Source organism: Macaca nemestrina, chromosome 11, assembly GCF_043159975.1.
Source record: "Macaca nemestrina isolate mMacNem1 chromosome 11, mMacNem.hap1, whole genome shotgun sequence".
Lineage (NCBI taxonomy): Eukaryota > Metazoa > Chordata > Mammalia > Primates > Cercopithecidae > Macaca > Macaca nemestrina.
In genome coordinates this window covers 68,264,552-68,285,170 of record NC_092135.1, presented here as the reverse complement: position 1 = coordinate 68,285,170, position 20,619 = coordinate 68,264,552, and the positions used below count along the sequence as shown (strand labels likewise).

At 41.4% G+C, this 20,619-nt stretch overlaps 1 protein-coding gene and 1 long non-coding RNA gene across 4 annotated transcripts in view; one reads left to right on the top strand and one right to left on the bottom strand.

Moving 5' to 3' along the window:
* Window positions 1–20,619, bottom strand: part of LOC105483262 (myosin IIIB) — a 520,975-nt gene that overhangs the window by 304,213 nt on the left and 196,143 nt on the right. For all 3 annotated transcript variants that reach the window (XM_071072912.1, XM_024793234.2, XM_071072911.1), the window contains exon 8: window positions 17,556–17,621. In XM_071072912.1, coding sequence (XP_070929013.1) covers window positions 17,556–17,621 — 66 coding nt within the window. The remainder of the gene's footprint in view (window positions 1–17,555; window positions 17,622–20,619) is intronic.
* On the top strand, window positions 1,913–12,495 carry LOC139356979 (uncharacterized). Its single transcript, XR_011609575.1, has 4 exons — window positions 1,913–1,977; window positions 7,818–7,952; window positions 9,080–9,274; window positions 11,594–12,495. It is a non-coding gene; the product is annotated as an uncharacterized lncRNA (long non-coding RNA).

Sequence of the window (20,619 nt, the reverse complement as noted above, 5' to 3'; positions counted from 1 at the left end):
CTCCTGTTTATCCCAAACAAGTAAACAATAGTATCCTAGAACCAGCATGCATAAGCTTACTAGACATTATTGTTACATTTTCAGGACTTCTGTGAACTGGATGATATCAGATTGATAGCTTGAAATCGGCTATGGTGGGAATATTTATACCATGAAAATGAGTACACACTGAAAATCAGCCCCACTCCCACCCCTACGCCCAACCATCTAGTTTAAACATTTACCAGCACACCACTGCTTGTGTACTGGAAATCTTGGGAAAAACTGACTGCCCGATAATGCAAAAGGATTGCCATATAGATAGAAATCTCTTTTTACCACCCTTTTCCTCCAATGCTTTTTTCCCTCATGTCCTGCTTTCTGTTAGACTGATTAAATTTTCTGTAGACCCTTTCTTCCTTCTTTTGGTTTAGAAACTAGACATTGTTTTTCTGTAGTTTTAACATATTTGCTTAACTACAGATTAGTTTAACATGTTTGCTTAACTATAAATTTTCCAGTAGTTCTATCCCCTCTCTGAGTACAAAAACCTATGTGCACCTAGGCCGGGCACGGTGGCTCACGCCTGTAATCTCAGCACTTTAGAGACCGAGGAGGGCGGATCATCTGAGGTCAAGAGTTCAAGACCAGCCTGGCCAACATGGTGAAACCCCGTCTCTACTAATAATACAAAAATCAGCCAGGTGTTGTGGCACACACCTGTAACCCCGGCTACTCAGGAGGCTGAGGCAGGAGGATCGTTTGAACCTGGGAGGCAGAGGTTGCAGTGAGCCGAGATCATGCCACTGCACTCTAGCCTGGGCAACGGAGTGAGACTCCATCTCAAAAACAGCAACAACAAAAACAAACAAACAAAAACAACCTATGCATGCCTAAATCACACACTGGATGCTGTCCCTGCCCCAACTGTATGATTAGAGTTAGTTTTTACATATCTTATCCCAAATTGTTTTCCTTCTTAAAGTTAATAGTTATCTACATTAATCCTTCAGACCATTCCATGAATTTAATTTCATTTCAAATGAATTTATGCTTCATTCGTTGTTTTGGTGGGTCGTCTCCTCAGCTTTAGATCTATTCATGTGTTTTGAAATTTCAGTTGGCAGGCTCACTGAAAGGGTGAGGAGGAAGAGGATTTTGTTTTCTCTCTCCCTCTCATTTCCCCTGTGCTCACCCTCCTATTCTAATAACGTTATGGTTATGTCTGCTTGGCTCTCTGGGTCTCCAGCCCAGAGCCAGGTTTTAGAATGGCATTTTGTGCTGCTGTCCCATGGTCTTAGTAGGCATATGGAAGAGCCTATGACTGTGGCAGCTACAGGTCTTGGCTGCTTATATATCCTTCTACCAGCCTCAGCCAGAAGGTGGCTAAAAGTCATGGTCCTTGGTGATGGTGAGCATCACTCCAGACGATGGAGAACATGTAGAAGAAATTGCTATAGTTAGAGCACAGGATCACATAACCCGTCCCCTATCCCATTCTTTTTCCCAGATACTTTTTATCAGCCTAAATGAACCACCTCATTTACTGGCTTCCAGTAGGAGTCCCAACTCTGAATCCTGTCTTGTTTGGGGCCCTGTTAGTCTTTTTACCGACAGGAGCCACCACTGCTCTTGACACCTGCAGACCTGTGACTTCAGCCCAGCTGAGCACTTCATGTTTTTGTTCCATTCTCATCCATCACAATGAACATTCTGAATATAACTGCCTGCCTGCCTGCCTTCCTTCCTTCTTCCTTCCTTCCTTCCTTCCTTCCTTCCTTCCTTCCTTCCTTCCTTCCTTCCTTCCTTTCTTCCTTCCTTCCTCCCTCCCTCCCTTCCTTCTTCCTTCCTCTCTTTTTTCTTTTCTCCCTTCCTTCCTTCATAATATGTTTTTGGCCTTTTCTTTATATATGTGGCCTATCAATATCACATGTTTGGAAAAGTATAAACTTAAGGCATCACCTTTATAGAAAATATCTTCCATGGAAACATCTAAAGGCAAAAATCCTTCAAATTCAAAATTATCCAATCATTTCTTCTGCTTACTACCATCCTAAATCATTTTTCTTTAGTAAGATCTATTAGTGTGAAGCCATTAAGCTATTAATATATGTATCATATTAAGGTATTAAGATATTAATGTACATGGCCAAAATTAACATCTGTGAGATGTGCCCCTAATCTTTTTTCCCCTGCCAACACCTTGATTTTAACCTAATTTTATTTTACAGTGAGGAAGTAAAGTTGCATTCATAGGCCTTGAACTTTTCCACATCTGGAGTTTTACCCATCATCTCTGCATATTTCCCTAAGGCAGCCTTCAAATGGTGATGTTTCTTGTAATCCAGAGTTCAGAAGTGGCTTCTCTTCAACCTTTCTGTGGAATTCTAAACCACGTGATGAAGGAGCTGGTGGTGGGAAACGAGGGAAGGTAGGGATGGAGAGGAATGGGCAGAAGTTTTTGGAGAGGAATAACCACTAAGATTGCCAGGGAAGATTCATTTTGACATTATTTTCATGCATTCAATGCAACCAAAAAAGAATCCACAGCTAACCACATAGCTATCAATTTAACAATCCGTATCAAGTTTCTTCTTACAGTTAAAATTTCAGGTTTTGGGAGGTCAAGGCGGGCGGATCACTTGAGCCCACAAGTTGGAGACCAGCCTGAGCAACATGGCAAAACCCAGTCTCTACTAAAAATACAGAAAATTAGCTGGGTGTGCATGGGCCTGCAATCCCAGCTACTTGGGAGGCTGAGGTAGGAAGATTGCTTGACCCTGGGAGGTGGAGACTGCAATGAGCCGAGATCACCACACTGCACTCCAGCCTGGGCAACAGAGCGAGACACTGTCTCAAAGGAAAAAAAATGTTAAGTTTTGTTCTGGGATAGTGTGTATATATTGGGAGAGGAAGGTGTATCTGACCACTTTTACCACCCCTTATTCTCTTCGTTAGCATTGTGTTTGTCATTAGAAGAGATTGTCCAAAGATCATGAGTTCTAACATCCAACTTCTAACTAGGTCCATTATATGACGTACATAATTTTTTTCTTTTTTTTTTTTCCTTTTTTTTTGTTTGAGACAGGGTCTCACTCTGTTGTCCCGGCTGGAGTGCAGTGGTGCAATCTCAGCTCACTGCAACCTCCACCTCCTGGGTTCCAGTGATTTCCTACCTCAGCCTCCCGAGTAGCTGGGATTATAGGCGCCCACTACCATGCCCAGCTAATTTTTGTATTTTCAGTAAAGACAGGGTTTCACCATGTTGGCTAGGCTGGTCTCAAACTCCTGACATCAAGTGATCTACCCACCTCGGCCTCCCAAAGTGCTGAGATTACAGGCGTGAGCCACCGTACCCGGCCATGGGGTGTATAATTTTAAGAGTATCACTTCCTCTAAAGAATTAATGGTTCTTCAAAAGGAACGGATATTTACTTTACTGAGTTCCTGCCATGTTCTAGGAACTGTGCTAGGTATTGGGGATATGAAGCAGTAAAGATACATTCTCTGCTCTCAAGGAATCTACAGTTTGAGTGGGGAGACAGATGTGGAAACAAATATTTCCAGTATAGCTTGACATGCTCCCTCTCCCCTCTCTATTATAAAGTTATGTAAAAGGCACAACGCTGACATAAAAGCGTGAAGGAAGGGTCCTCTGAGTCCTCCTGGGGCAGTCAGGGGAAGCATCACTTGTTCAATTTTTCTAGAATGTGCAGGGAGTTTGGAGGAGAGAATGATATTGCAGAGAAAGGGGCAGATCCTTTATGACCTTGTGTGTTAAAGAGTTTTAGTGCACCCTATAAGCACTGAGAAGCCACAGAATAATTATGAGTAGGGCATGACTTGATCGGTTTAGGGATTCAGAAAGATCACATTGACTGTTTTGTGCAGGATAATTTGTGATGAGATCCAGGGAGAGTATTACGAAAGCTGCTGCTCTAGTTGGAGCAGAGATCTGAATCATCACCCAGAAACACCCAGCACCTATAAGATGGAATGTTCTGGGTAGCCAGAAAAAGCCAGATAAAAAAACTACTACTAGAAGTGGATTAGGGAAAGCACATATGCTAAGCTATAGCCAGCTCTCCTACATATAGAGCCTGTGGGTGCTTTGGCCTCATGCATCAGGTGGGCAGAAGACCACGTCCAAACACTCCATGTCCAGGGAGAGGGAGAGCACGTGATATTTTAGCAGCCTGGTCATCCATGGCACCATGTGAGAATGACAGGGGGAAATGGAGGAGGTGTCTCAGTAGCCAGACTTGGGTTTTCTTCATATTTCCAGGTGAAGGAGGTACATAGGATGCTGATATGCTGCCTCAAAATATACACAATATGGGCTGGTTACGGTGGCTCACACCTGTAATCCCAGCACTTTGGGAGGTTGAGGTGGGAGGATCACCTGAGGTCAGCAGTTCGAGACCAGTCTGGCCAACATGGTGAAACCTCGCCTCTACTAAACATACAAAAAATAGCCGGGTGTAGTAGCAGGCACCTGTAATCCCAGCTACTCAGGAGGCTGAGGCAGGAGAATTGCTTGAACCTGGGAGGCGGAGGTTGCAGTGAGCCGAGATTGCCCCATTGCACTCCAGCCTGGGTGGCAGAGCGAGACTCTGTCTCAAAACAACAACAACAACACAATATTATCTAGCCATAAAGAGGAACGAAATAACGATACATGATACTGATACATGGACGAATTTCAAAAACATTATATTTTGCTTTATTTTCATTTTTTCACAGAGACAGTGTTTTGCTATGTTGCCCAGGCTGGTCTCAAACTCTGGGACTCAAATGATCTGTCCACCTTGGCCTCCCAAAGTGCTAGGTGTGAACCACTGCACCTGGCCAAAAATATTATACTAAGAAAAGGGAGTCACCTACTGTATGATTCCATTTATATGAAATATCCAAAATAGGTAAATCTGGCAGATTGCTGTTTGTCAGGGGCTGGAGGGGAGAAGGAAATGAGGAATAGCTGTTTAACGGATGCGGAGTTTGTTTGTGGCGTGATGAAAACATTCTGGAAGTAGATCAAAGTGGTGGTTGCACACATTGTGAATGTGCTAAATACCACTGAATTGTTCACTTTAAGACAGTTAATATTTTATGTGAATTTCACCTCAAACACACATATTCATGCATGCACACTCTAGCATCATGAGCGTCAGAGCAGATATTGAAATATGTCACAGACCTGGTGTTAAATGATAGCTCTGCCAGCTGTGAGGCCTAAAACCCATCACTTGATTTGTTTCCTTTTTCTTTTTTTTTTTTTTTCAAGACAGTCTCACTCCATCACCCAGGCTGGAATGCAGTGGAACCTCCACCTCCCAGGTTCAAGCGATTCTCATGCCTCAGCCTCCCAAGTAGCTAGAATTACAGGCACGTGCCACCACATCTGGCTAAGTTTTGTATTTTCAGTAGAGATAGGGTTTCACTGTGTTGGCCAGGCTGGTCTAGAACTCCTGACCTCAAGTGACCCACCTGCCTCAGCCTCCCAAAGTGCTGGGATTACAGGCGGGAGCCACCGCGCACGCCCCCATCACTTGATTTATAAGAAGCTCAACTTCCTGTGTGAGTAGTAACCTACTTCATATGGCAGCAGTGAGGATTCATTGAAATCATGCAAGTAAAGTGCATTTCACCATGTCAGATGTGCAACATCTGACAGTAAGCTTTAAATAAATCTTACTGTTAATATTATTATCTGTACTCCTCACACAGACAACTTCAAATTTATTCAACTACTTTTATTTTAGCTCTCAGGTATTTTTAGGCTACAGCTGATTTAGTTGAACGTATGCCAATTTGCTTTCTTTGGCTAAATGAATTTTGCCATGAATAAAGATTTTCACATAACAAAGAACTTGGTCACCATTAAAAAGAAATGTAAAGTGTAGGTCCACAAAGCTATGAGCTACAACTACTCCAGTTCAGACCCATAGCAAATATCACTAAGTGATTATGATGCTCTATTCTAGATGCAGTGTCAGAATCCTCCTTAACACAGCATTGCAGGGAGGCGATCAGTTGGTCAGTGCTGGGATGCAAGATGACACTAATTGGCCATCTCATTCTATAATTTGTTCCTTATGGAGAGATACTTGTTACCAAGAAATCTTAAGGTACAGTACATATTTAGTTCCTGAGGTTCTCTATGAAGGCCAGCAAATCATTGATGATTACAGAAATTCCCCACTTTTACTACTGTGCAGTTGGTTCAGGAGGAGGAATTTAACATAACCCTTATAATACATATTTAAACAAAAAATAACATGAAAGAGAGAAAAAGGAAGGTAGGGAGGGAAGAAAATACACTATGGTTTTATGGTTTCATATTAATACTTGACATCGTAGTGATGCTCTACAATAGGGGTGTCCAATCTTTTGCCTTCCCTGGACCATACTGGAAGAAGAATTGTCTTCTACCACACATAAAATACATGAACACTATCAATAGCTAATGAGCTTTAAAAAAATCACAAAACAAAAACTCATAATGTTTTAAGAAAGTTTACAAATTTGTGTTGGGCCACATTCAAAGCCGTCCTAGGCCGCATGAGGACCGTGGGCTGAGGATTGGACAAGCTTGCTCTACAATATTCAAGGGTACACGTGATCCTCACTGGTAGATGGGTGAATATTACTATCCCACAGCTTAGGAAACAAAGTCTTGGAAGATCAAATGCCTTAAGGTCCTGTAACTACCCAGTCATGGAGTGTATTCATTTCCTAGGGCTGCTGTAATAAAGTATCACAAACCGAGGGACTTAAAAAACAGACATTGGTTGTCTCCAGTCTGAGGGATAGAATTCCAAGATCAAGATGTCGGCAGGGCTATTCTCCCTCTGGAAGTACTAGGGAAGAATCTGTTCTGGGTCTCTCTCCTAGTTGCTGGTAGTTCTTGGCCTAAGACAGCATAACGCCAGTCTTCACATGATCTTATCTGTGTGTCTGTGTACACACTGCCCCATTTTAAAACACGCCAGTCATACTAGAGTGGGGCCCATCCTACTCCAGTATGACCTCATCTTAACTAGTTACATCTGTAATGGCCCCATTTGAGATAATGAGGATTAGAATCTCAATATAGGAATTTTGAGGGGACACAATTCGATCCATGACATGGGGGATTGAAGCCAGGTTTTCTGTACGTGTGTGTGAAGCACTGCTTGAGCCTCAGGGTTCCACCTTTGGGCCTCTTTTAAAGGCAAAAATTCGCATTATTCACTAAAATATGGGCTTTTAAATAAAATTATTCTTTCAAAAAATCATTAAATAGCCCTTCAAACTAAAAATAAATTATGAGATTTCCCCCTCCATTCACTAAGCTGGTATGACAGCTAAATATTATGCATTTGATGACCCTAGAAAGTTCTGAATTAAAATACTAAGAAGGTGGTGGAAGCCGCACATATGCCCAAAAGCACATAAGACCAAGAGAATCTATGATGACTTAGTGTATCTAAATTTTCGGTTATACATTTTTAATTCATTAAAACACACCCACACATACACCCCTTTTCTATGTCTGTTATTTTTATCCCTGCCAGAAATCATCGCCGGGCTGAAAGAATGTAGTACTGGTGACACGAGCCTGCATTTCCATTTTTAATTAAAATTCTAACTGACCCAGAGCCAGATTTCCTTCTGCACCAGAGCCTGTGGAAGCACTATAACAGAAGCAGCAGAGAATGGAAGAGCAGGCAGGAAGCTGGGAGCTTTGCACTGAACTAGGAAGACATCACAGCTCTTAGGAGAAGACCGGGAAAGGTGTCAACACGGCCATCCTACTGCTCCCACCTTGTCCTTACTTTCCTTCTCTCTCCCCACAGGCCACACGTCAGCCCTGGGGTTCAGAGGGATCCTGACAGCTACTCCTCAAGATCCTCTCTGTTGTGATTCCTCCCCCTCTGGGCCCTATAGTTTCCCTCCCTGACTCGTACATTTCTTTGGATAGCATCACTATTGTGAGTTATCGTATTCATCACTGTCATTTGATACTATTCATTTGATAATAATATACTCATCACTAGTATTTGCTGAGCTTTCACTCTGTATCTCACTTAATTCTCAGTCACCCTATAAAGTAGCATGATGCAGATTGCTTCCTGTCCATACACTCTCCCCTTTACTTAGGGATAGAGCCCCAGTAGTGACCTGGGTCCACTGCTGCCCAGTCAGAGGACTGTATTTCTTAGCTTCCTTTGCAGCTAGGTGTGGCCATGTGATAAAGTTGTAGCTAATGATACATTGTGTGACACTGCCAGAGAGCCTCCCCACCACTGCCCCAGAGAAGGAGTCCTTCTCTGCCACCCAGGCTAGCGTGCAGTGGTGCAATCTCAGCTCACTGCAACCTCCGCCTCCCGGATTCAAGCAATTCTCTTGCCTCAGCCTCCCGAGTAGCTGGGATTACAGGTGCCCACCACCATACCTGGCTAATTTTTGTATTTTTAGTAGAGACGGGGTTTCACATGTTGGCCAGGCTGGTCTTGAACCCCTGACCTTGTGATCTGCCCGCCTCGGTCTCCCAAAGTGTTAAGATTACAGGCGTGAGCCACCACACCCAGCCCAGAGAGTCTTAAGGTAAGAAGACTTGCATTTTTCTCTCTTTCTAGCTAAAATACATATGTGAATGTCAGAGCTCCAGCAGCCATCTTGGCCCATGAGGTTCCACGGGAATGGAAATCATATTTGGTGGGGCAGCTTGAGGGCAGGAGCGCGGGTGGCTGCCATGTGGCCCTGCCACACCAGCAGTACATATGTGGCCTAACTCCCAGCTGATTTCATGTGAGAGAAAAATAAAAGCCGAATTCTTCAAAGCCACTGTTTTTTGGGTTTTCTACCACATACGGACTTGATCTTAATGCCAACTGTTATTATTAGAGAAGTATTATTATTCTCATTTTGCAGATGAGGAAATTGAGGCTCAGAAAAGTTAAGTGACTTGTTCAAGGCCAAAAATCTAATAGGCAGTGCTAGAATACAATTTGACTTTAGATCCTGTGCTCTTAATCTCTCCAATATATATTTTCAAAAAAGCCCTGTTTCCATTCTGAAAACACTGGAGTCATGTTTAACTCTTCCCTCTCTGTAGTACCTGTCTCCTCCTATAGTTAGTTACCAAGCACTGTGGATTCTGCCTCCCAGAGTCCAGGCATCCATTTTCGTTCCCACTGTTCCTTCCCCATGGAGAAGACTGTGGCTGGCTGACAGCAAAGAGAGATACTCAACTTGGAGAAGGTATTCCCGGGCCAGGTGGGGAAGGTAGGGTTTGAGCAAAGAAGTGAAGGTGAGCCTGCGTCGAATTTTTTTTTTTTTTTTTTTTTTTTGGAAACAAAGTCTCTTTTCATCATTTAGGCTAGAGTGCAATGGCACAATTCGCTCACTATAACCTCAAACTCCTGTGGCTCAGGGGATCCTCCCACTTCAATCTCCTTGGTAGCTGGGACTATATAGGGACACACCACCACGCCTGGCTAATTTTTAAATTTTTTGTGGAGACAGGGTCTCACTTTGTTGCCCAGGCTCAAACTCCTGGTCTCAAGCGATCCTCTCACCTCAGCCCCACAAAGTGCTAGGATTTCAGTCATAAGCCGCCACATCTGGCTTGATTCTGTCTTGACTCCTGTTGCAGCCAGTTCTCTCAGGTTGAGGGAGCTGTTGCCATTAAGCAGGGGTGGAGGGGTGTGTGTGTGTGTTAGAGGCCTGAACTGCGGAAATAAGTGAGCTGAAGTCTAAATAAAGAGACAGTGGACAACGGATTGAAACACCACATTGGCGTCAAAGAAGAGAAAGTCATTGCCACTTTCAAAACACAGTTTCAGAATGGCAGCGCAGACCAAATGCAAAGGGTAATAAAAATAATCTCTACTGCTGGTTGAGTGTGAACTCTGGAACAAATTTTCTGGGGTGCAAATTCCAGCTCCACCACTTACTAGCTGTGGTCTTGGGACTCTTGGCCTCTTTTTACCTTAATTTCCATAAAATAAGGATGATATTAGAACTACTTCATAGAATTAAGAGGATTAAGTAAACTATACAACACGTAGAGAAGAGTGCCTAGCATAAGAGTTACATATAGGCCCGGTGCGGTGGCTCACGCCTGTAATCCCCGCACTTTGGGAGGCCAAGGCAGGTGGATCATGAGGTCAGGAGTTCAAGACCAGTCTGGCCAACGTGGTGAAACCCCATCTCTACTAAAAATACAAAAATTAGCCGGGCATGGTGGCACGTGCCTGTAATCCCAGCTACTTGGGAGGCTGAGGCAGGAGAATCACTTGAACCCAGGAGGTTGCAGTGAGCCGAGACCGTGCCACTGCACTCCATCCTGGCAACAGAGCATGACTCCATCTCAAAAAAAAAAAAAAAAGAGTTACGTATGTTAATTATTATTATTTGTCAAGCGCTATATACATTATGTAATTTAATCCTCGCGGTGATACTACTCTCAGCCCCAATTTGACAACTGAGGACCTGCAGTCAAACAGGTTAAATATCTTTTCCAAGATTACACAGCCAGTAAGTGACACAGCTGGATACATATGCTATAGCACTGCTCTTCCACAGCTGCCTCTTCCTAGTGATGATCCAGGCGGCACTCTGGGGAGAGGCGAATGTGTGAGCCACCACCACCAGGCACAAGCACACACAGACAATGCAGCGTTCACCCTCACTTTCTATTATTTCAATTATAGAGTCTTTTCGATTTACAGTATGAAAATCAAGTGTAATTTTTTTAAAAGAAGAAAGAAAAGCCAGTATGGAGAAAATGGTACAGACATAATTTAATGAATCCACAGCAGCTACAAAAGTCAGCTAACGTAATGTGTCACAAGCACTAACATAAAATCTATGACATATGCTACAGATCTGGTTTCTCACAAGATCTAAACCCAGCATCTGTCAGGAAATAAACAGGATACGCTGACAACAGTCTAGATTACTCACGTTACTATGCCTTTTTCTTATTTTGTATGAGGCTAAACCTTCATTTATCTCACATTGCCATGGTTCCTAAGAAGACAGGATATATTCCTAGAATATTTCAGGTATATGTGAGTACCATGTTTCAAACTTCAAGTCACACTGAACTGCTTCCTGGTTTACACTATGAGAAAATCAGATTTTATTAGCTGACTTTATAAGTAGGGTATAAGTCAGATCAAATCAGGCCCTTGGAGTCTTTAGATGATCTATTAGGTAATCTAAATTAGATGTTCTTCAGGGAGATATAACCTTGAAATTCACACATAGCTTTATTTGTTCTTCTCATGAAAAACAAAATCCCAATATTTCAAAATAAGAAAGGATTTGAGTTGCATTTATAAGCATATTGATCAATATATGTTAAGTGAGGAGTGGATAATTTTGGGGGGGTTAACTTTTTTTTTTTGTTAATTTTGAGCTTCTCCATGAGTTTTTATTAATTCATTAATTCCCTGTAGCTCAAGAGATGCTAATTAATTCAAGAAATCATAATAGCTAATGATTGGCTAAACAAATCTAAAACGGAGAGAGTCTGTCACTAGAGATACCACTGCTCATTTTAATTAAAATTACAAATTTGTGAAGTAATGTAAATAAAGGTTATTGTATCCTTCTACTCTAGGAAGTATTAACCCTTCGCATGGCCTCCTGAGAATCCAACAAGACTTAAATAGCCAAGAATATCTGTGGAACTTAATCACTGAGTTACGATATTTATCATTGCAAGTGTGTTGTTCATTGACACTATAAGCCATGTAGAATTAAGCAGCCTTGAAACACAAAATGGAGAAAGGCTAAGAGCTGAGAATTGTTGCCTTTAGGGAAATACAATCAATGTCAAGCAAACAACCACCCCAAAATGGTTAGCTTTATCAGCATTCAGGCCTACAGTGAAAGCAAGTGTTCCAGATCTGAGTTTCAATTTTTAAAGAATAAACATATGCAAATGACCATTAGTCTTCGTAGTTTTATGGCTCAGAGTGATCTTGTTAACATTCAGTGCAACTGCTTATACCCATTTGAATGTCATTTAGAGGGATAGGAAAGGCTGCTTCAACATTTGTGACTAAATGGCAGGGCTCAGCCACAATGCTCACTCTGGGAAATGAGAAATAGACACTCCAGTATGCTAGATGCTGATGCAGTTCAGGAAACGCTACCCCAAAACAAGGCTCCTCAGCATACTGAGTATTTTAAGCAGAAGACAATTAAGAAAACCACAAACACAGAAAGGTCCCTCTGACCTTCTCCCAGCCCCTCTCTCTTGAAGATCCTCATGTGAGGGGTGACCTGCCCTATAATCAGAAGGAAGAAATGTTACACAGAGAGGCTGAGAAGAATCTGAGCACTTGCTAAGTCTCCCCCAGTTGAGTACCATTAGATCATACCCCTTTTTTGTTCAATCATACTTCTATACAACTGTCCATCATTCATTAAACCTAACCACAAAAGTAGTTTTCACTCGGTTTTTGAAGGCTCCTGTGTCACATAAAACTTACATTAAATAAATTTGTTTCACTTTTCTCTTGTTAATCTGTCTTTTGTTATAGGACTGTCAGCCATTAACCTCACAATACGTGAGGAAAAGATACTACTTTTTCTCCCTTATACCACCCAAGCGAACCACTCCAAGAACAGTTCATGTGCAGGTGACCATATAGTTCAAGTCATTATTAAATCCAAAGCTGAGGAGCCATGATGCTGTTGGTGGAACTGCCCTTGACCAAGAGAAATCCATCTTGATTGTCTCACTAATCGGCTCAAGGGCCTTTGATGATGAGGTCCTAAATTTAATTCCTAATAAAACCCCTAAAGTTTTAGAGGCAAAATGAGAAAGCATAGCTCACAAATACCTTCTGATTAATGACTTGGAAAGTATATTTGTAGTTTGTTCCAAAGACCTGAAATTAGTTTGAACTTAAAAAGAAAAGTGGCATCCATTAGGACCAAGGTGAAGTTGACAAAATGAAAATTATTTTTATCTTATCGAAAGGCTACTTCTGAATGGAGCCTCCTGACAAAGCAGAAGTCTGGCTGGTACTTGAACCAGATAAACTTGTTATGCAAATAGCTTTAGTCATAGGGGAAAGGGCTGATAATGAAATCTCTGCAAAGCCAACCACACATTATAGAGGTGACAAAACACATCAAGCAGGGTCCTAGCATATGGATAAAAAGCAGTGCAGAATTTATGTGAACATTGCATTAAATTTATCATAACTAAGCTGTCAGGAATCATGCTTTGACAAATGCATAACTAATACGTATAAATGAATCAATTATCACTAAAAACCAAAGGTTCAGAACCAAACAGACTGATGCTTCTTTTAAAATGCCCCAAACAGGTTTACTAAAAGTATTTTAGACTTTTAGACGTTTTAAAAAATCTCTCCTACTATCTCCAAATTAAGGAGGCTGGAAATAAATGTGAAACACACTAAGCCACATCCCCAGTGCTCCTGCTTTCCTACCTCCCTGGCCCTCCTACACGCATATGCACATGCACACACAAACACCCCTGTCCCCTGTCTACATAGCTATAATCACGAGGCTGCAGCCAGACCAGCTTGTTCAGATCCCTGCAGCAGTAATACAAAATCTTTTGGTGGGTAGTGACCAGCATGGACTAAAAAAGACCTAGAGTATTGAATCGACTCTGTTACGGCTCAGCAGTCACTTGAGGACAAAGTATTAAAGGTCTTAAAGCCGTTAAGGAACTTTTAGTCCTATTTATTCTTTAAAGAGAAACAATTAGATTTACTGTGGCTTGGTTTACAAAGGGAACTGAAGCAATTATCTGTATAATTCAGGTTAAAAGAAATTTTCCTAAAATTACCAGATAATCATCTTCTCCAGCCCAGTCCCTCCAATAATGAAAAGCTTATAATCTGAAGGTCTTAATCCTCCATCTTTCTTTCCCTTGCCTCCTAATACAAGCAAGATAAGTATAAAAACAAACTAAGCCTCTCTCTTTAAACAGACATTTCAAAACCAGTGAGTATCATTGTTTATATTGAATTAGAGATCTGAATAAATATAATGAATGGCATTTGGTCAAACTGCATTTGATAGGCTGAGTAACGGCAGCCTAGTGTCAGCAGTCTCCCCTATGAAATGAGAGGATATTATCTGGGGCTGGGCTCAGTGGCTCACGCCTGTAATCCCAGCACTTTGGGAGGCTGAGGTGGGCAGATCACTTGAAGTCAGGAGTTTGAGACCAACCTGGCCAACATGGTGAAACCCCATCTCTGCTAAAAATACAAAAACTAACTGGTCCTGGTGGCACACAGCTGTAATTCCAGCTACACGGGCAGCTGAGGCATAAGAATCACTTGATCCCAGGAGGCCAAGGTTGCAGTGAGCCAAGATCATGCCACTGCGCTCCAGCCTGGGCAACACAGTGAGACTATCTCAAAAAAAAAAAAAAAAGAAAAAGAAAAAAGAAAGTATATTATTTGGGAATGGTGGGCAGGCTTCTATTTAAAGATATGTAATATAATAATCAGTCCCCAATTTTGAGAAATATTCCCAAAAATATTGCAGAAGAATTTATGGTTGAAGAACCTAAGATGTTATGGGAAAGCAGGATTGGAGGGCTGAGGTGCGTAAGGAATCTATGAACACCTACTATATAAAATTTTTCAGTAATAAAAAACTGTAAAGACAACTCATTAAACAAAAAGAAGACTGATGACATATATCCATCTTAAACTAGGAATAAACCACATAATCACTTAATTTCTAATTGCCTTCCTGATTCATTATAAACTTTCCAGACTCTCCCTCCCCTGCAATTTCAACAGGATGCTTTTTGCTTTGCTCCTGATAGTATACACATTCAAAGGCATTGTTTTCTGTGTTTAGCCCTCCATTCTAGTATTCAAGACCTTTTGCAGCTCAGAATGAGTGCATCTGAAATTCTCAGAATTGGGAAAAACATAGCAGATCTGAATTGGCGTATAATAGGATTTGCCATAAGGAACCATCAGTGTCAGGGAGGAATTTCTGCATAGTTGACCCTTGAACAACAGGGATTTGAACTGCACGGATGCACTTACACGTGGATTTTCTTCCACCTCTGCTAACCCTGAGACAGCGGAACCAACCCCTCGTCTTCTTCCTCCTCCTCAGCCTATTCAACGTGAAAAAGATGAGGACAAAGACCTTTACGATGATCCACTTCCAAGTAATGAACAGTAAACACATTTCTCTTCCTTATGACTTTCCTAATAACATTTTCTTTTCTCTAGCTTACTTTATTGTAAGAATACAGTATATAACACATATAACATATAAAATATGTATTAATCAACAGCTTATGTTATCGGCACGGCTTCCAGTCAACAGTAAGCTATCAGTAGTTAAGATTTTGGAGAGTCAAAAGTTATAGGCAATGTTTGACTTCACAAGGTGGTGGGTAGTCAGCACCCCTAACCCCTGCATTGTTTAAGAGTCAACTGCATTGTGTGTAGTCCAATCCCTGTCATCAATTATGTACCTTTATTCTCAAATCCATCCAAGGAATACTGTGCTTAGTTTATGATTACAAACATACTCTTGAAAAAGAATACATAAGCCAAAGTTTTGTGAGTCTAATCACATTTTTAGAGGCATCAGGAGAGTCTGGTATGGGAAGCTGTATTAGTGAATATGTAATGGATTTTTCTAGGACAACAGCTTAGACAAGGTCAGTCAAGGGTATCTCTGTGCCGCAATGAAATGAAAAGGAAAAGTCTTTGGATCCAGCCTTTACCAGCAAAATCACTGGAACCTTAGCTCCCAGATTTCTTTCCTTGGGGTGGTCCGAAATGTGGTCCCAAGCTACCAGCATGTCTTCAGCTCTTTAGTTTTCTCTGCCTAGTCTTTTGGGTCCCAAACCTCTGGAAGTGGCTCTTCCACTGCTCTTATGTGAGCATCATTCCTCCTACAAGTATCTGTTTTTCCTCTCAACATGGCCTGACACCATCACCTTTGACTTGTGGCTGCTCCTAGTGCATTCTGCAGCCAGGGCAAAAATGTCAATGTGGGGCTGAAGGGGCAACGAGATACCCTCCACCCCTGGCCTTCAACTTCATGGTCATGTTCCAACACAGTCTTTCTTAGTAGGGTTCTTTGAGTTCTTTTCCACTCCCCTTTCCTGAGGAACATGGCAAAAGTTCAGGAGGGAAGGGACAAGCAAACGAATTCAGGGACCCTCAACTGTACTATATTTGAAATGAAAATGAAAATGAAAATGAAATACAGGTTCATAGCTGTTTGCACAAACCCCATGGAGTTAAATGTATTTTGGAATTCAGAATTCTATCGAATTTTAGAAAGGGAAACTGGTACATTTACTGTATATTATGTAACAGCCCCAGCAGGATCTGGGGCAGCACACTATAATCAAACAAATATATCTGCCGCCAAACACATGAATATTCACATTAAGTAAGATAAATAACAACTATAAATAGCCTCATAGTTAACCAAATCAGTTCACGTAAGGTTAGGTTTTGCTGTTAAATGACTCGACTACAAAATAACTTTTATCTTTTGGAGCTCTTTGGATTTTGGAATTATGGATAAGTGATTGTTGATCTGTATTGTGATTTATTAAGGAAGATGATAAAAGACCCACTTTGCTTTATTGCCTGGCTTCTTTGTGAAAACTAAGTTTGCACAGAGGCATAAATTAGAAAAATTTGTGTTGACCCTTCCCCGCTTCTTGTTTATCAGCTATTTTGGTCACTTCTTTTCTCCTCCCATGACCTCTGAACACCTTGTTTGATATGCTAGATCCCACAGCACTTCTTCCAAGCTCCTGTGCCTTGGTACGGTTGGTAATGCCTGGTCTAGATTCCTGTCCCCACAATTCACCAGGCCCCTAGCTTGGGGTCTTGTAACCCCCTCCAGTAGTCTGAGTATCTTTCTCAGATTTAGGACTGGTGTGGTCCAAAAGCTCATGACCCCACCGCTGAGCCACTGTTGGTTTCGCTGTTGATTCTACTCCTGTCTGAGTCCCAGTAATTCTTGCCTAGTGACATAGCTCCTACCAGGTATGTCACACCATCAGCCTGGCCTCCATTTTGTTCCTCATACCTTCACAGCCTTGGCTGGGATACCTTACCTTGGTACCCCAGGCCTGAGATTCTACTTTGCCCCTCAGTCATCTTGGAAACTGGACCCTTGTTCCCAAGCCATACATCCTACAGCAAGCCCAACTTTCACACTGCAAAAACTCTGTTGGAGGCTGCTACCTTCCTTCTCTTTAGTCCCAGTGTGGGCATCGGATTTTTAGATGTTTCATCTCTTCCCATTAAACATGACAAGTTGTCAATATTTGCCCTAGGACAAAGTAGGTTCTCAGATAAATGTGATCCATATGATAAGAAGGACTTATTATAACTGAGAGTCAAATGGAATGCCTTACCTTTCACATCTTGCAAAGGGATGTTCTATCATTTACTAAAAGAAACCCTGAGTCATAATGTGCTAACAGACATAACAACCTCTAGTGCCAAGTAAATTCCACAGCCTGGATTTCTCCAATCACTGATCAAGGCCTTGCTAGATATGCAATTTTTAGTGGAAGAAATACTCACTGTGAAATAAAGTGGTTGAATTCTTCACACCATTTTTCTGGATGAAGTAAAGTTGGTGGAGGATTTCTGAAAAAACAACAGCAATTTTTTCTTAAAAAAGAAGAGTTTCATTAAAGGCAAAATATCAACTTGTTTTTATTGATATCATTCTAAATAGCTCTAATAAAATCTGTTTGTTCTCATATGAGAGTCATTTTTTAAGTGGTGGATTATAAAGTGCCAACCCCTATTCCTGTAGTCATTCATTTTCATTGACTGAAGACCTACTATGTCCCTGGCCTTCTCCGGACCTGTGAAAGTTACAAAGATCAGGAACATTCTTCCAGAAGCAGACACACTAATGAGGGGTGAGGCAAGCGCACAAACTATTATAACAGAACTGAGGATTATTAGTGCTATAAGAAAGTTATAAACATAGTGCCAGGGGCTTTAGTGAAATAGACTTTTAATTGTACAGGATTTTCAGATCATTATGGTACTATTTGAATTAATTATGTGATGCATTTAAAGTATACTCACAAATTCATAGTCCCATTTTTAACTATTTCCTATGTATCAACTTCTGCAACAAGCACTGGAGAAAGTCAAACAGTCAAAACAATGCCCCAGACTCTGTGAAGTTCATGGGTAGAGAAGGAGACAGACATATACCATACCTAATAATTGGAGGTCCAAGAGAATGAGAGAATGGCAGAAAGAGCCTTAGATAACCAGATCACCTCCTGGTGAGAGGGCAAAAAAAAAAAAAGGGGGGGTGGGGGATGGGGGAAGAGCCCTGAATTTGATTGAATACCCCAAAGAGATCTGATTTTAAAACAGAAGTGACTACATTACCTTTAATTGATGAGACTTTTTTCTAGCAATACATGGAAATAGGGGCTTGTGGGCAACTCAAGTTCAGAAAATGAAGAAAGTGACAGTTCTGCACACCTGAATTATGGCTGTAAATTTTAAAGCCATCACATGTGATCCTTGTTTTTACCTGGATTCCAACTGCTTCCTAAAGCCATAGATTGCTCAGATTCAATAGGCAGAGGAATGGGAAGCAGCAAGAATTACCAGAAATAAATATATATCAGATAATGTGACCACAAGCTGTCCCTCGACATCCATTATCTTCTCATTTCTTATGGCGCAATTTTTAATTCAGCATACTGCTGCCATAATAAAGATTATAATTTCTTGAGTTCCTTATGGCTAGATGTGGTTCTGTGACCGAGTTCTAGTCAATGATTTATAAATAGAATTATTATATGGTATTTCCAGAAAGTCTCCTTAAAAGAGGGGAGACATGACATTCTTCCTCTTCCCCCTTCTTTCTTTTTAGAGCATGGGTATGATGGCTGGAGCTTGAGCAGCCATTGAGGACATCAATTTCAAGATGAACTTGAAAATGAAAACTATGAGCTGAGTATGATAAAGCAAACAGATAGAAAACCGGATTCATGATGACATTGCAAAGCTGCCATACCAGCTTTACTCTGCTTCCCCCTAATCTTCCTTTATAAGAGAGAAATAGCCTTCCGTTTTCTTCAAGCCACTAGTACATGCAGCTGAGTCTAATCCTCAGTGAGATAACCTTTCCGAGTATTTTCCTACCATATAATGAGAACATAATACGATAAGTGACATACTAGAAGCACAAGCATGGTGTGTGGGTAGAATAATTAAGGTGCTGCTTACTCCATCTAGGGAGTCCCAAAATACTTTATAAAGAAGATAAACTTGAGCTGGCTCCTGAAAATTAGAGTGGATTTTTCAAGATACAGAAGGAAAGTGAAGCTATTTCAGGCTCAGAAAACAACATGTGCCAAGACATAGGGACATAAAAAAGCGTAGTAAGTCCAAAAAAAGTAACTTTGAGGCTAGACTATATATGATCTTTTGGATCTGAAGAGAGAGCAGCAGGAAAGGATAAGGTGAGGAGGAAGAATGATTAGAGGAAGGAGATGATTTATCTGTTCTGCATATGAATTTAGTTACCCTTCACATCTTATAATTCAAAAACCAGTAAATTATCTGTGTATGACCCAGAAAGAATAGCAGTTAATTTTCTTCCCCCTTCTCCTGGATCAGAGACAAAGGAGGAGGCTGCCTCTTTATCTCATTCACTCCATTCAACAATATTTGCCTTCATCTTTCCCTAGTACCATCACATAACTTCAGCTTCAATCCCAGTTTGGCTCGGCAGTTCTTACTGCCTGTGGCTATCTGAGGTTTTACATCCACGTGCCCTGCCAGCTCACCTCTGTGGGCAGCTTTGGTGCTGTATCTTTCAGTGAGTCGGTTATCCTAGATCATCTCTACAGCACTTTCCAGGATTTGTACTTCCCTTGATCTTCTCAGGTTAACTGATCATTCTGTTCTCACTGAGGTCAGTCCCACAGAGAAGAGCTGCTTAAGCAATCTACTGTCTAATAGACTTAATTCACCTCCAAAGCAGTTCACCGTGACTAAGTCATTTGTAGACAGATTGAACAGATTTGACTGAAATGACACTAGTAGGCTCAACACTGGCCAGCCCAGCAGGGAAGGGGCATCTCTCTTCCATAAGCAGAGAGTGACCTGGCAAGGGTCCAGTGAGAAATAGATGGTGAATATCCACTTTAATATAGAGAACAATGTACCTTCCTGTTTTCAGTCTCTTTCTCCACAGGAAATATGCACGGGGGTATTGTTTAGTTGTTGGCCTGAGGAGAATGGTAGCAAACCGCCACTCACCCGGGTCACCGCCAACCCTCTATGGCTTCACATAACCATCACACAAGGAAACATCTTCTTTGGAGCCCAGCATCATAGAAAGTTGGTTAAGAGAACCTCATTTGATCCTGTAAATGGCCTGCCTTTCCTGGAGTTCATTCTACTTTGGTTCAGTAAAGCAAGATCTTGTGAAAGATTATTATCTGTACATAATGAAAACCAAATGAATTTGAAGACTTTGCAGTACTTTGTTTGGACTGGCAATATAAATTCTAATTCTCTCACAACCCAGAAAGAACACCAGTGAAGGGAAACCATGTAGGTTATTCTTGTTTCATTTGTGAGTGCTTCTCCCTCTTTTGCA